The sequence below is a fragment of the Eriocheir sinensis genome, chromosome 23 (assembly GCF_024679095.1).
Source record: "Eriocheir sinensis breed Jianghai 21 chromosome 23, ASM2467909v1, whole genome shotgun sequence".
Lineage (NCBI taxonomy): Eukaryota > Metazoa > Arthropoda > Malacostraca > Decapoda > Varunidae > Eriocheir > Eriocheir sinensis.
Window position 1 is genome coordinate 15,730,561 of NC_066531.1, and position 19,709 is coordinate 15,750,269.

Below are 19,709 nucleotides of genomic sequence, written 5' to 3' on the forward strand. Positions count from 1 at the left end.
CTGAGGCGAAAAAGCGGGCACTGACAAGACTAGTCAGGCCAAGTGTGACCTACGCGTCCATCGCTAGTCACATCTTGAGCAGGCCAACACCCCCTGCGCTCACTCGCCCTCAGACACCTTCCCCGCCAGTCCAGCCTGTCCAAACAGTCGAACCTGTCCAAACAGTCCAGCCTGTCCAAACAGCCCAACTAGTGGTTCCTATGGAGGCTTCTGATATCAAGCAGAAGCGCTCCCGCAGTGACGACTCTCTTGAGAGAGGTCCTCCTGCAAAAATCCAGCCTCCCGAGCTCTCTCGTGAGCTCGTGGCGGCTGACGTGGTGGCGGTTCCTGCCGTCACCACTTGCCCACAGACTCAGGTCGGCCAACGGCCTGTGGCCTGTGGCGATGGTGTGGCGGGTGGTGGGCGGCCGGCGCCTGTGCACTCGCCCTCCCGGCAGCGTGCTGCTGTGGAAAAAAGACCAATCGGCTCTACTGTGGGGAGAACTGGGGGAGGACCCCCTCGAGAGGTCTTCAGAAGCACCCTCGAAAATGAGTCATCTTCACCATACTCCAGTGGAATTGCAGAGGTCTCAGAGCCAACTGGGAGGAGCTACAACTCCTTCTGAGGAGTCTCCAGCCCTCAGTGGTATGCCTGCAGGAGACGATGGTGGGCTCTTCCACTCCTCGTCCTCCTGCGGGCTACCAGGCTTTTTATTCCCCCCATGATCCTGCCCAGGGGTGTCATGGGGGATCTGCTATTTTTATATCTTCTTCTATCCCATTTAATGTTCTTCCTCTTAACTCTCCTTTGGAGATGATTGCTGGCCAACTTCACCTTCAGAAGACTTATACCTTCTCTTCTATTTATCTTCCTCCTAACACGCCTGTTGTTAGGGAGGATTTTACGGCTCTTCTTCGTCTTCTTCCTCCCCCTTTCCTACTACTGGGCGATTTTAACGGACGCCACCATCTCTGGGGTGACACTGTCAGTCTGTCACCAATAGCAGGGGTGTCATGTTGGCTGCAGCTTTTGCCGATCTGGATCTCTGCCTTTTCAACAGTGGTGAAGCGACTCATTACCACGGGGCCAATGGCTCATTCTCCGTGCTCGACTTGTCTGTCTGTTCCCCTGACGTCTACCTCGACTTCTCCTGGCGGGTCACTGAGGACCTGTGCGGGAGTGACCATTACCCCATAGTACTGAAGACCCCCGAGGTAATGCCATCTGCCCGTGTCCCTCGCTGGCGAATGGATAGGGCAGACTGGACTACATTCCGCCTTCTTGCTCAGGTGGATCACTGCCTTGAGGATTTCGGTGGGATAGACGAAGCAGTCGCTTATTTCACCGCCCTCATACGATGGTCCGCTGAACACTCCATTCCTCAGACTTCTGGGACTGTCCACCGCAGACCAGTACCTTGGTGGTCTGAGGAATGTAGGCAAGCCGTTGTGGAACGTCGTCGGGCTTTTGGGCGCTACAAACGTCACAAAACTGACTTTTACAGGGCGGCCTATAAACAGGCCAGGGCTCGAGCACGGAGAACTTTGAAGGAGGCACGCCGTGCATCTTTTCGCTCCTTTCTAAGCTCCCTGACATCCCAAACACCTATGTCAAAAGTCTGGAAGCGTGTGCGAAGGATATCGGGGAAGTATACTCCTACTCCTCCACCGGTGCTAAACATCAATGGCACCGTCGTGGCGGAGGGTGTTGCTGTAGCCAACACCATTGGCGAGTCCTTTGCCCACGTCTCCAGACGTGCCTCGCGTTCTCCAGCTGTACAGCGTGAGCTTGCCTCCCAGGAGCGACATGCGCTAGACTTTTCGTCGTTTGGGGTGGAAACGTACAATGTGCCGTTCACTCTCCTGGATGTACTCACTGCTCTGTCCACCTGCAATGACACATCCCCGGGACCTGATGGTATCCCTTATGCCATGCTACGGCACCTCCCAGACGACTCTCTCCTTTCTACTTAACATCTACAATGCCATGTGGAGGAATGGCTTCATTCCTCCATCATGGAAGGCTTCTACAATTATTCCAATCCCTAAGCCAGGGAAGGATCCTGCTAACCCGCTACACTACCGCCCTATCGCACTGACATCTTGCCTTATAAAGGTATTTGAAAAGATGGTTAATGTCCGTCTCGTCTGGTTCCTCGAAAAGCACACTCATCTTTCTCCAGTACAATATGGCTTTCGTCGAGCTCGCTCCACCACTGATGCTCTTGTGCAACTGGAGTCTACCATCTGCCGTGCTTTTGCGCAGAAGCGTCACGTGATGAGCGTGTTTTCGATCTCGAGAAGGCATACGACACAACATGGAGGTATGGCATCCTCCATGTCCTTCATTCTATAGGGTTGAGAGGGCACCTTCCTCTGTTCCTCCAGTCCTTTCTCAGAGATCGCACCTTCAGAGTCAGGGTTGGCACTGCTCTTTCGCGCATCTTTGTGCAGGAAGAAGGTGTCCCACAGGGCAGTGTCCTTAGTGTCACCTTATTTGGCCTGGCCATCAATGGCATCGCTTACAACTTACCACCAGATATCCACTGTTCACTATACGTGGACGACCTTTCCATCTCCTATGCTTCACCCCGTCTTGATGTTGCTGAGCGTCACATCCAGCTGACACTCAATCGGGTCACAAGGTGGGCTGACTCACACGGGTTTCACTTCTCTCCCGCAAAAACGTTGACCATGCATTTTTCGCGGGTGAGGGGCGCCTTCCGTGAGCCTGACCTCTACCTTTATGGCAACAGACTTCCTGTCGTCGAGCAAACACGCTTTTTAGGAGTTATTTTTGACAGTCGTCTCACATGGGTCCCTCACCTGAAAGACTTAAAGGCTGCGTGTTCTAAGCGCCTCTCCCTCTTGCGGGTACTGTCCAGTCTCTCCTGGGGTGCAGACCGTACTATCCTTCTTAGATTATACCAATCTTTGGTGCAGTCTAAGTTGGACTACGGTTGCGAGGTGTACTCTTCTGCCACTCTAGCTCGACTCAAAACGCTGGACTCCATCCACCATGCTGGAGTCAGGCTGGCGACAGGAGCCTTTCGAACCTGCCCCATTCCAAGCCTCCTTGTGGATGCTGGCATGTTACCGCTGGACCTACATCGGCAGTCCATTATCTGCAGGCTGTGGTTTAGGGCCCACGCAAATCCTGGTTGCCCCACACACACCATTCTGTCAGACACCTCACTCGACAACCTTTATTCTGCCTCCCAACGATGTCTTAAGCCTCTTGGGTTTAGGGTGAGGACACTCATTCAGGAATTGTCCTTGCCTCAACCTTCCATAGCGGTGCCGGAGCTACTCTCTGTTCCACCCTGGGAGTTCTCGGAGGTACACTGTTGTCGGTCCCTCTCAGTGCCTAAAGCATCATTGCCGGACTCTGCCATAAAGTCCATGTTTTAGCTCATTCTTTTGAGCATGAGGGTAGCATACCAGTTTTACTGACGGCTCCAAGTCTGACGCTGGCGTCGGGTATGGAGCCGTCTTTACTGATTTTACCCGGTGTGGCACCCTACCTGCTTTTAGTTCCATTTTTACGGCAGAGCTTTCTGCCATTATCCTTGCTCTCCGTACTATCTATCCTCTCCAGGTGGGGAGATATGTGATTTTTTCTGACTCCCGTGCTGCCCTCTCGTCAGTTGAGAACCGGTTTTCCTTCCATCCTTTGGTGCTCCAAATATTTATCTGGCTGCTACTGTGCCGCAGACGTGGTCACACGATTTCCTTATGCTGGGTCCCTGCACACGTCTCTGTGGAAGGGAACGAGAGGGCGGACGAGATAGCCAAGGCCGCTGCTCGTCGTCCTGTCCCCCCTTGCTCTGTTCCTTATTGCGACCTGTTTCCTTCCATCACAGCTGCTGCACAGTCTGTATGGCAAGCTCGATGGGAGGAAATAAGAGCCACTGCAAAGATGGGGGAGATTGCTGCCAGGGTTGTCCGCCCATGGCCGCTCCTTCGTATGAGGGAGCGACGCCATGAAACGGTACTGACCCGCCTTAGGACGGGTCACACACACTTGACACACAGCTACCTTATGTCCCGGGGCGCTCAGCCTTATTGTGATGACTGCTTGGTCCCCTTGACTGTACGTCACTTGCTGGTCGAGTGTCCAAGTCTGAGGGACCTGCGAGAGCAATACCTCCCTCGCTGCCGGGGAGATGATGGAACCTTCCGCCTCTCCCTCATCCTGGGGGAGATGTGCCTTACCCCGGGACATGAGGTGCTGAAGTTTGTGGAGGAGGCTGGCCTCCTCCACAAACTTTAAATTAGTAGTAATATTCGGCGCCATATGACCACGTTGTTGCGGCGCCATGCTCTCAATTATTTAAATATTCATTTAATTCATTATCTCCTTTCCCTTCCCTCCTCTTCCTCCTCACTCAGGCTTAGTGATGCGGAAGACGAAGACGAGACCCTCCTTGTCACATAAATAGTTTGGGACGATGCGCCGCTCCACCTGAAGGAATTATGACCATCATTTCAAATACGTGACCTTCTCCCCCTGGCCAGCTCCTGACCATCTCCTTATACCAGAGTGTCGTGACAGGCGCCCATACAGTGAACAGCCCCGCCAGACAGAAACCTCGATTAGAGTAAATGTTTTCTTGTACCAATGTTGCCAGATAGTTGTATTCAGCCTCTTATATTTACCAACTTCCGACCCCAAAACTGTCTCCTGGGGCTCAATAACTAGATTCATTTATATCTATCGTTAAAATAGTGAATTCCTGATGTTTCTTGGCAATAGTTAGGTGTCAAAAAACGGTAAATACTATGCTCTGAGTACGATAATCTGGCAACGGTGCTCCCTACCTTCTTCCACTTCCCGTCCGCCTCCAGCTGGTCCATGTAAGGCTCCAGCTTGTCCTTGTAGGAAGGCACGGTCTGTAGGAACTCATAGCGCATCACGATGATCACGAAGCCTCCTGGAGTGCCGGAGAGGAGGAAATCAGTTAATCATTGGGGCATACGCTAGGGGGCGCGTCGTCTAGCCCACCATAAGAAGACCGCCTCAACGTTTACTCCAGGCAAATCTGAAGTCTCTATGTAGGCTCTTTCCCATCCTAAACGGCGCCTAAGTTCGCCTGTTGGAAAAGCCTCTCGTAAAAGTTGCTGGGATTACCATGAACTGTTTTGCGATCCTATAGTAGGAGTAGGTAGGAAGACACCTACCGAACGGGTGTGACCTACTCCCGGTGAGGATATATGGGAAGCGAGGAGGGTGCTGAAGCCCTTCAAAGACCCTTCCCATGTCCTCACTAACCGTTTCCCTTTTGTCTCATCAACACCAGAGAGCAGTTCAGCATGCTCTCTAAAGACAGTTCCTCTCTCTTTCTACACCACGCTACATTCACACAACACACACACCTTTTCCCCCCGCCTGGGGGGGGACCATAAATTCCCCTTCTGGCTGCCGACTTGAGAGGTGTCCTGATAACTCCTCGAACCTCCTCCTTATCAATTTCTGCAACATTCGCGGTCTTCGTTCTAATTTTCATTCTGTGGAACACCATCTCTCCTCCTCTAAACCTTATTTTCTCTTCCTCACCGAAACACAGGTTACTGAGGCTACTGAAAGCAACTTCTACTCTGTTCCCTCCTACTATCTCTATCCTAAATCCTCTAATTCAAACTTCCTCAGTGTGCCCTTGCTCCGTTTTCTCTTCGGCTTTCGGGAGAAACCCGCACTTTAAGGGCATGCTCACTTATTTCTCCTAACCAAATAACGGCTGCGTTATTGGGTCATTATTTCATATAACCATAACATTCTAACATTACATTATAACCTGACATTATAACCTTAACTTTCTATTACGTCTAACGGCCACCTTGCTTACCATCCCTTCTTGTTTTTAGGGGTACGGCGCAAACTTTTAACTCAGACGCGTTACGTTAATATTTACAGCAATTAAAATATGCTCATATATTGTAACTGATTTAAGCCATAATATGAACAAAGACACTCTAGATAAACTCGGTGACACCTTTAAACAGTTAACGAGTCCCTCAGGTAAGGAGGAAGTGGAACACGGTTCAGGCACCAATGATCTTAATGTTGTAAAATTACGTTCAGGTACTCAGTATTCCTCAATTCCAAACAGGGACCCTTCACCTCCGGGTTCTTCGGGATACTTAACCCCCACTCAACCGGTCACAATGCCTACCAATCCACCTCCCCCCCCCCCCCTCCACCGATTCGGGTCATTCCAACTCACGCCAGTTTTCGACAGTTCTCCGGCAGCGAGTCAGATTATTCGGCGAGACAGTTCCTAGATCTATGTGAGTCTGCCATCGTAAATTCCTCCATTACGGAAGATCATGATAAAATTGCATTCATTCGGTCCGGGTTACTACCAGGCTCTCGGGCACTAAATTTGATGCAGTCCTCAGTGTTTGCCGCGGTGGACATTGGAGTAAACTATGAGATTTTTAAAAGGAATTTCATAAAAATCTTCGGAGGCGGGAGTAAACCAAGCTTCGTTAGACAGATCGCACACACGGTTGAGCCCCTCCAAAAAAAATCCTCAACAAAGCCGATTTGGGACGCCATGACTGAGGCAAATCAGCTGGCGGTTGATTGTGTCAAAAGTCTAGAAGACGCGCAATGGCTCTCAGGGGGCAGTATGCAAAAACACCAGGTGAAGACAGTCTTCGAGTTGCTTTTTCACTTATTTCATATTTCAGAGAAGAACCGCCGTTCTGCCCTTCCCTTGACCTTCAAACCGGGCGGGAAGTTGGTTGACTTCGTCTCAGAGTTAGAAGTCAAGGTTCAAGAACACACTCACCATCAACCCCTCGCAACTGCCGCAGCATTGCAGGCACAAAGTAAGGCATCTCTCACCTGTAGTTTTTGCAAACAATCAGGACATTCCGAGAATTCTTGCTTCGCGAAACGTAGGGACTCAACACACTCAAGACAGGGATCTGATAGGAGATCAGGAGGTTACAAGGGTGCCCATCACTCATCACACAGGAACCCTAGGCCAAACCATCGGCGGAAGGCTGCCTTTTGCCATGTCCACGGGAATTGTTTTCATGATTCCGACAGTTGTTATGCAATACAAAAGGCAAAGGAGGAACAGAAGAACAAGTCCTCGGCGGACAGTAAACCACACTCCTCCTCTTCTCAGAATAAAAAGGCATGACTTTGTGACAGCCCCAAGGCGTACATCCAAGTACCCCATAAGGACGATACTAATTGGGAGCAACTTGACTCAGTCACTGCCGCCTTGGGACGGACAAGCATAATTGCCCTCCCTTGCAAGGTGGGCAAAATTTCACTCACCTTAGCGGTAGACACAGGTGCAACAGTCAATGTAATCACAGACTCCGCTTACAGGTCACTGACACGACAGGCGAGAGGGGGAAATTGGCCGCTCCAAGAGAACGACCTGAATGTGGTAGGCGTGACAGCTACCACTTTGGGAATCCTTGGGCGAGTACCACTAACAGTCAGCTTACATGAAAAGGTATGTTCCTTTCGAGATTTCTTTTATGTATCTAGAAGGTTTGCCTTACCTGTGGATGGGATCTTAGGATTAAACGCCATGAAAGACCTGCACATAACCATAAACCCTGAAAGCAACGCGATCGTGTATCAAGGACGACGCATACAGGGGATGGTAAATCCATCGCCTATGTCACCTGTAATCCCGCCCTCAGAGGGGGAAAATGAACAACCCACCACAGACTCAGGGTCTCCCACCGCCCAAGTGTCACCTCTTACGGTCAAACCACACGAAAACATTACAGACTTGTGGCGGACAGTAACGGCAGTCGTAGAAGGTCCTCAAGTAGTTCCGGATCGTGCTGCAAAACTTGTTAAAATCGGGTTACCTAACGCTCCTCTAACGGGCAGTGATGTGTGTATCGACGGAGCACCACACATACACCGGGTGACGGTGGAGGTAACTCTCGCGATAGTCAAAGAGGGAGGTATTGCAGAGGCATTGGTAATAAACACGTCAGGATCCCTTGTATCCTTAAAACACGGGGTTAGATTATCCCAGTGTCTAGTGTATGGGAAAAATGTAGCCCCGGAACCAGCTGCATACCCTTAAGCCCAAGTCTCAGGCATAACCTCGGCGTGTCAGGCTTCTCCCGAACAAGACACAGCTAATTTAGAGGCATTCCTAAAAGTTGCACACAATTCCGAAATTAAGCCAACCTTAGTCCAGCTGCTGGAACATTATAGGGGGGCGCTTGCTCTACCAGGCGAGCCGCTTGGAGTTACGCAGTGTGCTGAACACAATCACATTAAGTTAAAACCCAATACCAATCCTGTATATATCAATGCATACAAGCTCCCCCACAGTCAGAGGGAAGTAGTGCAGCAACTTATATCTGATATGTTAGAACAAGGTGTCATCAAAGAATCGAACTCCCCGTGGAATTCACCCTTGTTTCTGGTTCCAAAGAAAGAAGGTTCTTATCGTCCTGTGATTGATTTCCGGCGTGTGAACAACACGACCGTGGATGATCATTTTCCGTTTCCCGTTCTTAGAGATCTTCTGATGTGTCTCGGTAGAGGAAATAAAGTCTTTACGAGTCTAGATCTGGTCAGTGGCTACTGGCAACTGCCTATATTTGAGTCCCGTGAAATAACGACTTTCAGCACGCCTCATGGACACTATGAGTGGACGAGGATGCCGTTCGGGCTCAAAGGAGCTCCCTTGACCTTCCAAAGGACAATGAACAGTATTTTTGGTGACTTGCTGGGTAACTGTTTATGTGTATTTAGACGACATCATTATAGCAAGTAAAGACGTGCATGCACACATGGCAACACTAAAAGCAGTCCTACACAGACTTCATGAGGTCGGATTAAAGCTCAAACTCACCAAATGTGAATTCTTATAGCCTCGGATCAAGTTCTTGGAGGATGTCATGGACGAATTCGGCATCCACACAGTGGGCGACAAAATAAAGGCTATTGCCGAGTTCCCTCAGCCAACGTCTGCAGACAAGGTACGGTCTTTCTTGGGCGTCGCAGGTTATTACCGGCCTTTCGTAATGGACTTCGCAGCACTCGCGAGTCCCCTAACCCATCTTTTAAAGAAAGACGTACCATTTCAATCCCTCCCAGCTCAACAAACGAGTTTTGAGGATTTAAAGAAAGCGCTTACACAGGCTCCGGTCCTTGTCTTTCCGGATTTCAAGGACCCCTTTCAGCTTTGTACCGACGCTTCGGCTAGTGGACTAGCAGCCGCTCTGATGCAAACAGATAAGTCCGGCAAAAAGCATGTGATAGCGTTCGCCAGTCGAGTACTTACAGCTCCGGAAAAGAACTATTCTGTTACCCACCAAAAAGGCTCTTGCCATTGTGTGGGCTCTGAAGCATTTTCGTGACATAGTGATGGGGTACAAAATTGTGGTGTATACGGACCACGCGGCCATAACTGATCTTTTCAAGGGAAAAAACCTACACGGTCGTCTGGCAAGATGGTTCTTAACGATCCAAGCATACAATCCGGAGAAAAAATATATCACCGGGAAAACAAATGTGGTCGCAGATGCCTTATCTCGGAATATTCCGATAGGCGCGATTACCACCCCAGAGGTCATCCACAACTTCACTTCACCTGAGCTACACACTGCTCAGCGAGACCACCCTGTGTGGAAGAGGTTAATTTACGCCCTAGAGTAGGGAGACGAATCAAACCTTCCTGAATTGCCAGTTCCCTTTTCACAATTCTTCCTATCAGAGGACAACCTCCTTTGTAGGTCATGGCCAACCAAACCGGTACCTATAGACCAACTGGTCATCCCAGACAAATACGTCCCCGTGACGCTTAAGCTGGTCCATAACACACCCATTGCGGGTCACCCAGGATGAGACAAGACGCTATCTGTCACCAGACGAAAATTCTACTGGCCCACATTACGGGTTGATGTAGAAAAACATGTCGCACATTGCGTCGTTTGTGCTAAGCACAAGGGGTCCGTCAAAGGGCCAGCACCTATGTTCCAATACCCAGTTCCAGAGGCGCAATGGGATGTTGTTAATATAGACTTATTACAGCTCCCCCAGAGCCAACATGTTTCGCGCTACTTATTGGAGTGCGTCGACCAGTTATCTAGGTTTCTAGTTCTAGCGCCTCTCAAGGACAAGACAGCCACATGCGTGCCCCATGCCCTCGTGACTCACGTGTTGTGTCCACATTCGTCTCCTCGAATTCTTTTGAGTGACAATGGCACCGAGTTTAGGAACACAGTATTGAGCGAAATATGCGCTCAGTTAAAATCACGCAATCCTTCATCACAGCTTACCACCCAGCTGCTAATGGGTTGGCGGAGAGGGCTAATAGGAAAATCTTACAGGTCCTCCGGCCTATCGTGAACGATCTCCACTACAACTGGAAGGATTGGCTATCGCACCTAGCCGCTTCCATAAATACGTCGGTAAACGACTCTACGGGGAAGTCTCCCTACCACATCTTACATGGGGTGGAGAAACGTCTTTCGTACGACTTCCTAAGAAAACCACAACAACCTTTCTACAACATTAATAAGTACGCGCAACAGCAGATGCATATGTTTTCCAAGATACACTCAGAGGTTAGGTGTACGTTAAATGTTATAAAGGTTGAAATGATGTCAAAACAAAACAAACAGGCCGTCCCGGTGGAATTAAAAGAGGGTGACACAGTCATGATTAAGCAAGCGGAAAGAAGCTCAAAACTGGGGGTAAAATTTGTGGGTCCTTACCGTGTTGTTCGGAATGTCAGGGGAAATAATAGGTTCGAGGTTCTTGAGTCAAATAGTGGAGTTAGTCTAGAAGTTCACAGTGATCGTCTGAAAGTAATTCCCTCACCCTTGGACCTTGATATTGGTAATTCCCCCTCAGCGTCAAATGTTCAACAAGATAATCGCAACACCCATAGCTATAACTTGAGACCACGAGTTTAAACACTTCATTCCCACCACTTTCAGATCATGATGTTGCGTTTTGTGATCATCTTGTTGTACCTCGGCTCCCTGCTTGCAACGACACCCATCCACCTGAAGCCTAGCCTAGTCTTCCTCATAGAAGATGTGCTCCTCGTAAAATATCCATATACTTCCTTGACCAACACCACAGACACAATCGGGATAGTCTCATAAAAACTACTCGGTATGGCAGACGCCATACGGGTAACGAAGACTAGGGAATCAAAGGCACCTTCTAGTACCAACTCTGAATATTTTTCAACTACTGGAGGATAGGATTCTGTTCTTACGGCGAAAAGTTGATGAGGTAGACATGGATTATTGTTTTCACTCAGTTCACTCTCTGGTAAAGAGGGGGTTGCTCAACATCGTTGAGTCCGCCTCAAGTTCCTCTTCGGTACGGCAACCGACGAGAACGTGCGCGATTTGCGGGACCACTACGCTCATGTACTTTCCTTTGCTGCCCGAAATCGCAGGGTGATCAACGCCAATTGTAGAAAACTTGCGTGATTGCATACTCACATTGAGGAACTGCTAGAGCAAACAAATAAGATGGTAGAGGTTGTCAACATAGTTGTCAAGCAGATCGACCAGGTGAATCAGTTTCTCCGCCTAGATCAGGCCTTGCATTTACTGGAAAACGTCATTAACTCTGTCGCAACGGCAAATCAGCAGGTTATTAGCAACATGGTTGATGCAGCGCACGGTAGAGTCACACCTGCCTTGTTCCCTCTACACGATTTGAGAACGACTATCCAGATCGGGTATCAAAATTATAGTCTCAAGCCTTTATTCACCCCAGACATGAGTCAATATTTTTACCCCTTGATCGAGTCCACCCTCATGCCCGATGCCATAATCATTCATGTTCCGTTTCAGACGGCGGACGTGTTTGAGGTCCATGAAATTGTTCCATTTCCCTTTTCCGCCAAGGACAGTATGTTAGCCCTGGACACGTACCCGTCTCTTTTCTTAATCGCGGAGGATTTCGCTCTGTATTCAACGGGTAGATACTCACTCTTGCAATATTGCAAGGAAACGGTCTTCAGGCGATTCTATTGCTCTGCGTCTCTCTTTGCCTTCCTACCGGTCGGTGAGGAGTGTACGAGATCGCCCTCACCCGAGTGAACGCGTCTGACGCTCTTTCCCTGTGCCCTTACAAGCAACTACCACCAACATCTGATTTCCATAAGAACTTTCAGGGTCTGCAATATTTATATTTTCCTCAGTCCTTCTATGTATCGGTAATCTGCCCGGAGGGTACCACTTATCAACGGGTTACTGGTCACTATGCCATAGCGGAAGCATGCTATATCCGCTCCACTAACATAACAACGTACCCGTCCCGGATCCGTCTGGTGTTCACGGCCAATATTTTCCATCGAGTGTTTCCTCTGCGGTCTCTCGATAACATTCACTTCTCCAGCATCTCTTATGTGACTAATTCCATTCATTCACTATCTTTCGCAAACGAAACAGAGTTTGCAGAAACCCTGGAGGAAGCGCTGCCTGAATACTTGCACCTCACCTACTTGTACCCTGGAATTTTTGTGCCAATGTTTATGATGTTCGTCAGTCTCGTCGTCATGTGCTACCTTATTAGGAGGAACTCTGTCCTGCACGATTATTTGGTGGTTCAGACAAGGCGACAGGATACAGGGAAGCCACTGGCTAGGTAGTTTTTTTTTTCTCACGCAAGACAAAGGCAAGAAATGTGTCATTTCTCCTGCTCCTGTACCTTAACATTGTACTATGTTCCCACCTATTGTTGTTCTTCTTCTTATTTTTTGGAAGCTGGATGAGCATTTCATGTTCTGTCACTAGGCCACTTGTTAACTACAGATACTTGTGTCTTTATGTTTCTCCATTTATATATTATTTCTCTGATTTATGTTGCACCCGCTGGTGTTACCTCTCATTATTTAAGTCATTACTACACGAGTATTCCTGCTTAGCCATTGTTTTCATATACTTGTCCCATAAGCAGTCTGCTCATCATGTTCACACTATATCGGGTCCACTACTAATTAGATTTTTTGGGGGGTGTCACGAGGTCGCGATCAGCGGTAGGTGACCGAGCAGTGTTATAGTAATTGTAGTATCTCAATGTATTATTATTATTATTACTTATTATCACCACGGATTAGGCATGCAATATCAATGGAAAAAATCCACGACAGATAGATCACGTCACCTTGTAGGAATGTCAGCTGTCAGTGTTTACCATCTCAGTTTGTATACAAAGCATTTCATCAAGCTTAGAGGTCACCTTGACATACGTGACCAATTGTAACTTCATTATTTTCCACTCTGAAACTCGTCACTCCTTCGAGAGAGCTCGCACGACACACACCTAGCGTCTCGTCTCTCTCACCCACGCTACGCTGTATCTTAGGTTAAGAATATATTTCTTCTAAGACAGCAAGATTTTCCCTTCACGCCCGCAAGTCCCCGCAACCAAGCGTTACACCGTTACAACCTGAGGATGTACTTTTCCGATTTCCCGTGGAATGATTACTGCCTCCAGGAGAGAGTCCCCTCTGTGTGTGCCCAGCGCATCTCAGAGGTGATTGTCTCTGGAATGGAGGCATACATTCCACGTTCTTTTTTTACTCCTCATACTAAAAATCCTTGGTTTAATCGTGCTTGTTCTCGTGCTATTAAAGATAGAGAGGCAGCTCACAAAATCTATTATCTGACTTACCAAAACTGCTTTAATCAATAGAAAATGTCAACACCTTGCTTCTTCTAATTCTTCTCGTGACTTCTGGCATCTAGCCAAAAATGTCTCCTCCAATTTCACTTCTTACTCTTTCCCTCTTTTCCTCAACCCTGACGACAGCACTGCCGTCTCATCTGTCTGTAAGGCTCAAACTTTCTGTAAGATCTCCACCCTGGACGATTCTGGGCATATTTCTCCTACTCACCCCCCCTCTGACTCCTTTATGCCCGTTATTAAGATTCTTCCAAATGATGTTTTCTATGCCCTCTCTGGCCTCAACTCTCAGAAGGCTTATGGACCTGATGGAGTCTCTTATTGTCCTTAAAAACTATGCTTCCGTGCTGACACCCTGCCTGGTCAAACTCTTTCGTCTCTGCCTATCAATATCTACCTATCCTTCCTGTTGGAAGTATGCCTTTGTACAGCCTGTGCCTAAGAAGGGTGACCGTTCCAATCCCTCAAACTACCGCCCTATAGCTTTACTTTCATGTATATCTAAAGGTTTTGAATCAATCCTTAACCGGAAGATTCAAAAGCACCTTTCCACTTCCAACCTTCTATCTGATCGCCAGTATGGGTTCCGCAATGGGCGTTCTACTGGCGATCTTCTTGCTCTCTTAACTGACTCTTGGTCATCCTCTTTTAGCCATTTCGGTGAAACTTTCTCAGTTGCGCTAGACATATCGAAAGCCTTCGATAGAGTCTGGCACAAGTCTTTGCTTTCTAAACTGCCCTCTTTCAGATTCTATCCCTCTCTCTGTTCCTTTATCTCCAGTTTCCTTTCCGGCCGTTGTATCTCTGCGGTGGTAGACGGTCACTGTTCTTCCCCTAAACCTATCAACAGTTGTGTTCCACAGGGCTCTGTCCTATCAGCCACTCTCTTCTTGTTATTCATCAGTGATCTTCTTTCAATAACAAACTGTCCTGTCCACTCATACGCCGACGACTCCACTCTGCATTATTCAACTTCTATCAATAGAAGCCCATCCCAACAGGAAGTACACGACTCCAGACTGGAGGCTGCAGAACGCTTAACCTCACACCTTGCAATCATTTCCGATTGGGGTAGAAGAATCCTTGTGTCCTTCAATGCCTCAAAAACTCAATTTCCCCACCTATCAACTCGACACAATCTTCCAAACACCTATCCGCTATTCTTCAACAACACTCAGCTGTCACCTTCTTCAACACTAAATATCCTCGGTCTATTCTTAACTCAAAATCTCGACTGGAAACTTCATATTTCCACTCTCGCTAAATCAGCTTCCTCGAGGTTGGGAGTTCTGTATCGTCTCATCCAGTTCTTCTCCCCCGCACAGTTGCTGTCCATATACAGGGGCCTTGTCCGCCCTTGTATGGAGTATGCATCTCACGTGTGGGGGGGAGGGTGCTCCACTCACACCTTTTCTGGACAGCGTGAAGTCTAAGGCTCTTCGTCTCATCAGCTCTCCTCTTCCAACTGATAGTTTTCTACCTCTTAAATTCCGTCGCGATGTTGCCTCTCTTTTTATCTTCTATCGCTATTTTCACGCTGACTGCTCTTCTGAACTTGCTAACTGAATGCCTCCTTCCCTCCCGCGGCCCTGCTGCACACGACTTTCTACTCATGTTCATCCCTATACTGTCCAAACCCCTTGTGCAAGATTTAACCAGCATCTTCACTCTTTCATCCCTCACGCTGGTAAACTCTGGAACAATCTTCCTTCATCTGTATTTACTCCTACTTACGACTTGAACTCTTTCAAGAGGAGGGTATCAGGGCACCTCTCCTCCCGAAATTGACCTCTCTTTCGGCCACCTCTTTTGATTTTCTTTTTCTCAGGAGCAGCGAGTAGCGGGCTTTTTTTAATATTATTGTTTTTTTTTTGTGCCATTGAGCTGTCTCCTTTTTTGTAAAAACACTTTCACACTCACACGCACGCACGCAGGCACGCAGGCTCACTTACTCACTCACCGTTCTTTGCGACGCGCACAACGTCGTCGAGGCCACTGTGTGAGATGTGACCTTCGCCCATACCGCCCGAGGTGACCACCAGGTCGTATGTGTCTGAGAGAGAGAGAGAGAGAGAGAGAGAGAGAGAGAGAGAGAGAGAGAGAGAGAGAGAGAGAGAGAGAGATGTAAAAGAAAAATTCGTATATTAATCTTTACATATGAAACAACAACAATAACAATAATTCCACTCACACAACTCTCCTGGACAGAGTGGAGTCTAAGGCTCTTCGTCTCATCAGTTCTCCTCCTCTTACTGACAACCTTCTACCTCTTAATTAAATTCCGCTGCTATGTTGCCTCTTTTTCTATCTTTTATCGTTATCTTCATGATGACTGCTCTTCTGAACTTGCTAACTGCATGCCTCCCTCCCTCCCGCGGCCCCGCTGCACACGACTTTCTACTCATGCTCATCCCTATACTATCCTATACTATCCAAAACGGAATTTCTGATCAGTTTGATCCGTCTCGGATCAAACTGATCAGAAATTCCGTTTCCAAAGCTGCATTTCGGGCAGTTTGCATGTCAAGCAAACTCACTTGCTTGTTTTCTGGATGCATAATCATATCGTCAGGCAAGGTGGGTCGTGTCGCTGGCTTCACGTGCGGAGGTATATCTTGGCATGGAAGCTTCGTCTTGAGAATTGAATCACCAGAGCTCAGTCCTGTACTTGACACACTGGGTTTTGTACGCGGTCGGTTGATTGTGTCATCTTGGAACAACACCAGAGCGGCGTAGTGTGACCCTTCTGTGCCGGACAGCGATGATTTGTCTGCATAATCCGAGTTGTCCATGCCTGCCATGGTATAGTCGCTTGTGTTGAAAGTACTTAGTAACGGTGTCTCGCCATGCTCCGAGCACTTTACAGCATAACTTGCAAGAAGACTGCGAGCAGACCTAACACTCTGATAGCTGGCACAAGCGCCGATTCTGTTGAATACTGTGAGCAAGCTCTTGCTTCGATCTCGAGCATAAAGAGAATGGCCAAGCATCAGATGTAAAGGTGTTCTCTTGACTCCATTGTGGATGGTATACACCAGCATTTGAAACAAACAATGCAGTTGTGTAGCCTTGTGATTTATCTTCGTGGTCTCTCCGTGGTCTGTGGATACTGCCGGTTGTTGCGGAGGTGCCTGTTCTGATGCTGATGGTGGTGGCTGCGGCAATTGGTCATATTTTGTTACGTCCTCTTCCTCTTCTGGCGGTTCGAGTAGATCTTCTAGCTCGGCAACACTGCTACGGTAGAGTTTATGCTGAGGAATCTTGTAGAGAGCCAACAGGAATGTCAGAAGTGGCGCGGGCATCACGGTACTCTCCCACGAGTCTTTCAAGTCCGTGCTGTCACAGAAGCTGTCTTGCAGACCGAAATCAACATCTAGGAGGACCTCCCTCAATTTGGCACCGGCTTCTCTCATTATGTTCTGATTTCTCAACTGTATGGCTAGGTCAGCTGCAGTGATACCGGACGAGAAGAAAATGTCAGATTCAGTGGCCTTTGTGTTGGCAGAAATCGTGACGGAGTCTCCATAATGCGAGATGATGAGATGCTTCATGTCACGGTTTTGAAAGGTACTTGTCAGCACTTCACCATCTTCCAAAAGGCTCTGGGCAAATGCCACAATGTCACTCATAGTGCAACAGTGACCCTTTGCTAGGAGGGCATCAATGAATGGGATAGCTCGAGTAAAGAGTTCACGTTTCATGTTGTTGATAGAAGTTGTCGTATCTTCTTGGGTGGCGGTGGATCGTTCATATCGGCGAAGATAATTCTGAAGACAGAGGTTGTGGTAATAGAAATCCGCAGAAACGACAGACTTGACTGAAGCATCTTCATTGTCCAACAATCGGTCTGCGATTCGTGTAAAGACATCGTCCTGGTTGTGCCTCGCAGCGCCAATGAACTTTGTTGCACTCTCGTACTCGCAGAACCTGTACTTCATACGAGAGTCCTTGTGCATTGCCACGAAGTGATTTTCTCTGTTCAGTTGCTTTTGTTTCCTGTGATTCTTGTTCAATGCTTTGATCTTCGACAGCTGCAGCTTTCGCCTCAATAGCTTTGAGCTTTCCGGAATGCGTGTAGGACTTGTAACATTTGTTGGTGTTGTGGTACACGAACGCAAGGTTGTCACTGTCCTCACCGTCATCTTGTTCGTCCACCATCGTCTTGAGTCGCTTTGCAACATCATCGTTGCGAATCATTGCAGCTCGTTTCAGTCGCTCGCGTCCAGTTTTTTCGCTGGTTACCGGGGTTTTGCTCCGCTCCTGGCATATGATGCAAATTCTCGGATCAAACTTGTCAGCCTCCTCCATGGAGGGGAACAAGCTTTTGCATGACGGTCCAGGTACTGATGAATGCGCCATTTCAATGCTCACTTCATTCTGGTCAGCAGGTCCTCATATGATCTGAAAAATATAATTAATAATCAATGAACTACAGTGACAAGTTCGCAAATAAGTTCTTAAATAATGATCACTTATCTACTTATCACTTATGTATCGGAGGGTAGATGTTCAGCCGAGAAAACAGACGATCACATCTGAAATAAATTACTTCAAACACATATATCAACAACCTTATGGAAACAACAATCAGGACATCTGTTAATGCAACAGAAAATACATAGGACGGCGAAAAAAGACAGTATGTCGTGAGTATGCCTTCGGATGGCTCAGATGACCCTAGAAATGGATTTCTCACCCTGAAATCAGTATAGAAAGTGGTATTACACGCATATGCCACGAATCTGAACGAAAAATACAAATTTTCATGGCACCGGAAGGCCGCCATATTGGATTTCGCGATTGCCACCTTAGGCCCTTGATGGCAGCAAAGCACCTCGGTGATTTTTCATGCCCAGGCATCCATAAACAAAGTTCATATGCGAAACCTTCTCAACACCAGATTGCAAGCAGGTCTATATGGCAGGTACAGGACTACTGTCTATGACTTGACATATTTCAAGAAGAGTGTATCAAGACACCTCTCCTCTCGAAATTGACCTCTATTTTGGCTACTCTTTACTTTTATCTTTTATGGGAGCGGCGAGTAGCAGGCTTTTTTTTGTACTCTTCTTGTTGCCCTTGAACCGTGTCCTTTGATGTAAAAAAAAAAACTACTAATACCTTTGGGCACGGTGGAGTGTCCGCTGCCGATAAACTCCAGGAAGTCGTTGGTATAGATGCCAGTCTCCCGCTGCTTCATCATGCCCTCCGACGGGTCCACAGCGTCTATGTGCCTGTGGGAGCGGCTGTAGTAGTTGTAGTAGTAGTAGTAGTAGAAGTTATAGCAGTAGTAGTAGTTGTTGGGAATCAGTAAATTTACCCTACCCAACAGTTAGGTCACTCGCAAAGTGAATAACACACCCGTCAGACAATCCCAAACAAACAAGTGCTTACCAGGTTTTAGGTGGTGAAGGTATCCAACAAGCAACTCCAGACAGCCGAACAAATAATAATACTACCGGATCCGTGTAGTAAAATCTGTCTGTCTCAAATAACTGCTGGGGGCACTTAGCTGAGAAGCGGGTTTCAAAAGATATTGTTGTCTCTGAAGTCTCCTTGCCGGGTGTAGTATCCCTCAGTCAGTTAATAGAAGGTACACTGCGTCCGAGTGAATGGGTGCCTTGGTCTTTACTTTGTGAAGGCCGGTGGTGGAGTGAGAGAAAACCAACCACGTGGGTCTGAAGCGATATTTTTAATTTCTCTCGCCAGATGGCGTGGCTTTCCTCTCTGTTTCCATAGGTTAAAATATCCTTGCTCTTTAATTTTAATTCAGCAAGAACAATTAGTTATTATTTCATGAAAGGAAACACTTCACTATTGTTATTCCTTTCATGATAAATGTGGTTAGTCTTCAGGCAGTGAATAAGTTGATTCTGTCTCGGTTTGGGAGCCGATGACCGAAGTATTCAAATACCATCCAAGGCTTATTTGAGCTCAGACGATACTCATAGTTGGCTTGAACTCTCGGCCCGAGACTAGTTCCATAAGGGAAATAGTTAATTTGTCTAGTCCCCCGGTTAACTGGCCTAATTCCTAACATAGTATAGCCTATCGATTTTAACTTGAGCCCTTGGGC

General features: G+C 47.8%; 1 protein-coding gene across 4 annotated transcripts in view; it reads right to left on the bottom strand.

Annotated features, from left to right (window-relative positions):
* The window catches only part of LOC127002507 (uncharacterized), a 173,482-nt gene extending 154,460 nt beyond the window's left edge, over positions 1 to 19,022 (bottom strand). The window contains exons 1-2 of one of the 4 annotated variants that reach the window (XM_050868558.1): positions 18,755 to 19,022; positions 15,594 to 15,686 (exon numbers count right to left, since the gene is read on the bottom strand). In XM_050868558.1, the coding sequence (XP_050724515.1) occupies positions 15,594 to 15,686; positions 18,755 to 18,836 (175 nt within the window). In that variant the 5' untranslated portion in view covers positions 18,837 to 19,022. The remainder of the gene's footprint in view (positions 1 to 15,593; positions 15,687 to 18,754) is intronic. The other 3 variants (XM_050868559.1, XM_050868557.1, XM_050868556.1) reach the window with 3 other exon arrangements.
* Between the last annotated feature and the right edge of the window lie 687 nt (positions 19,023 to 19,709).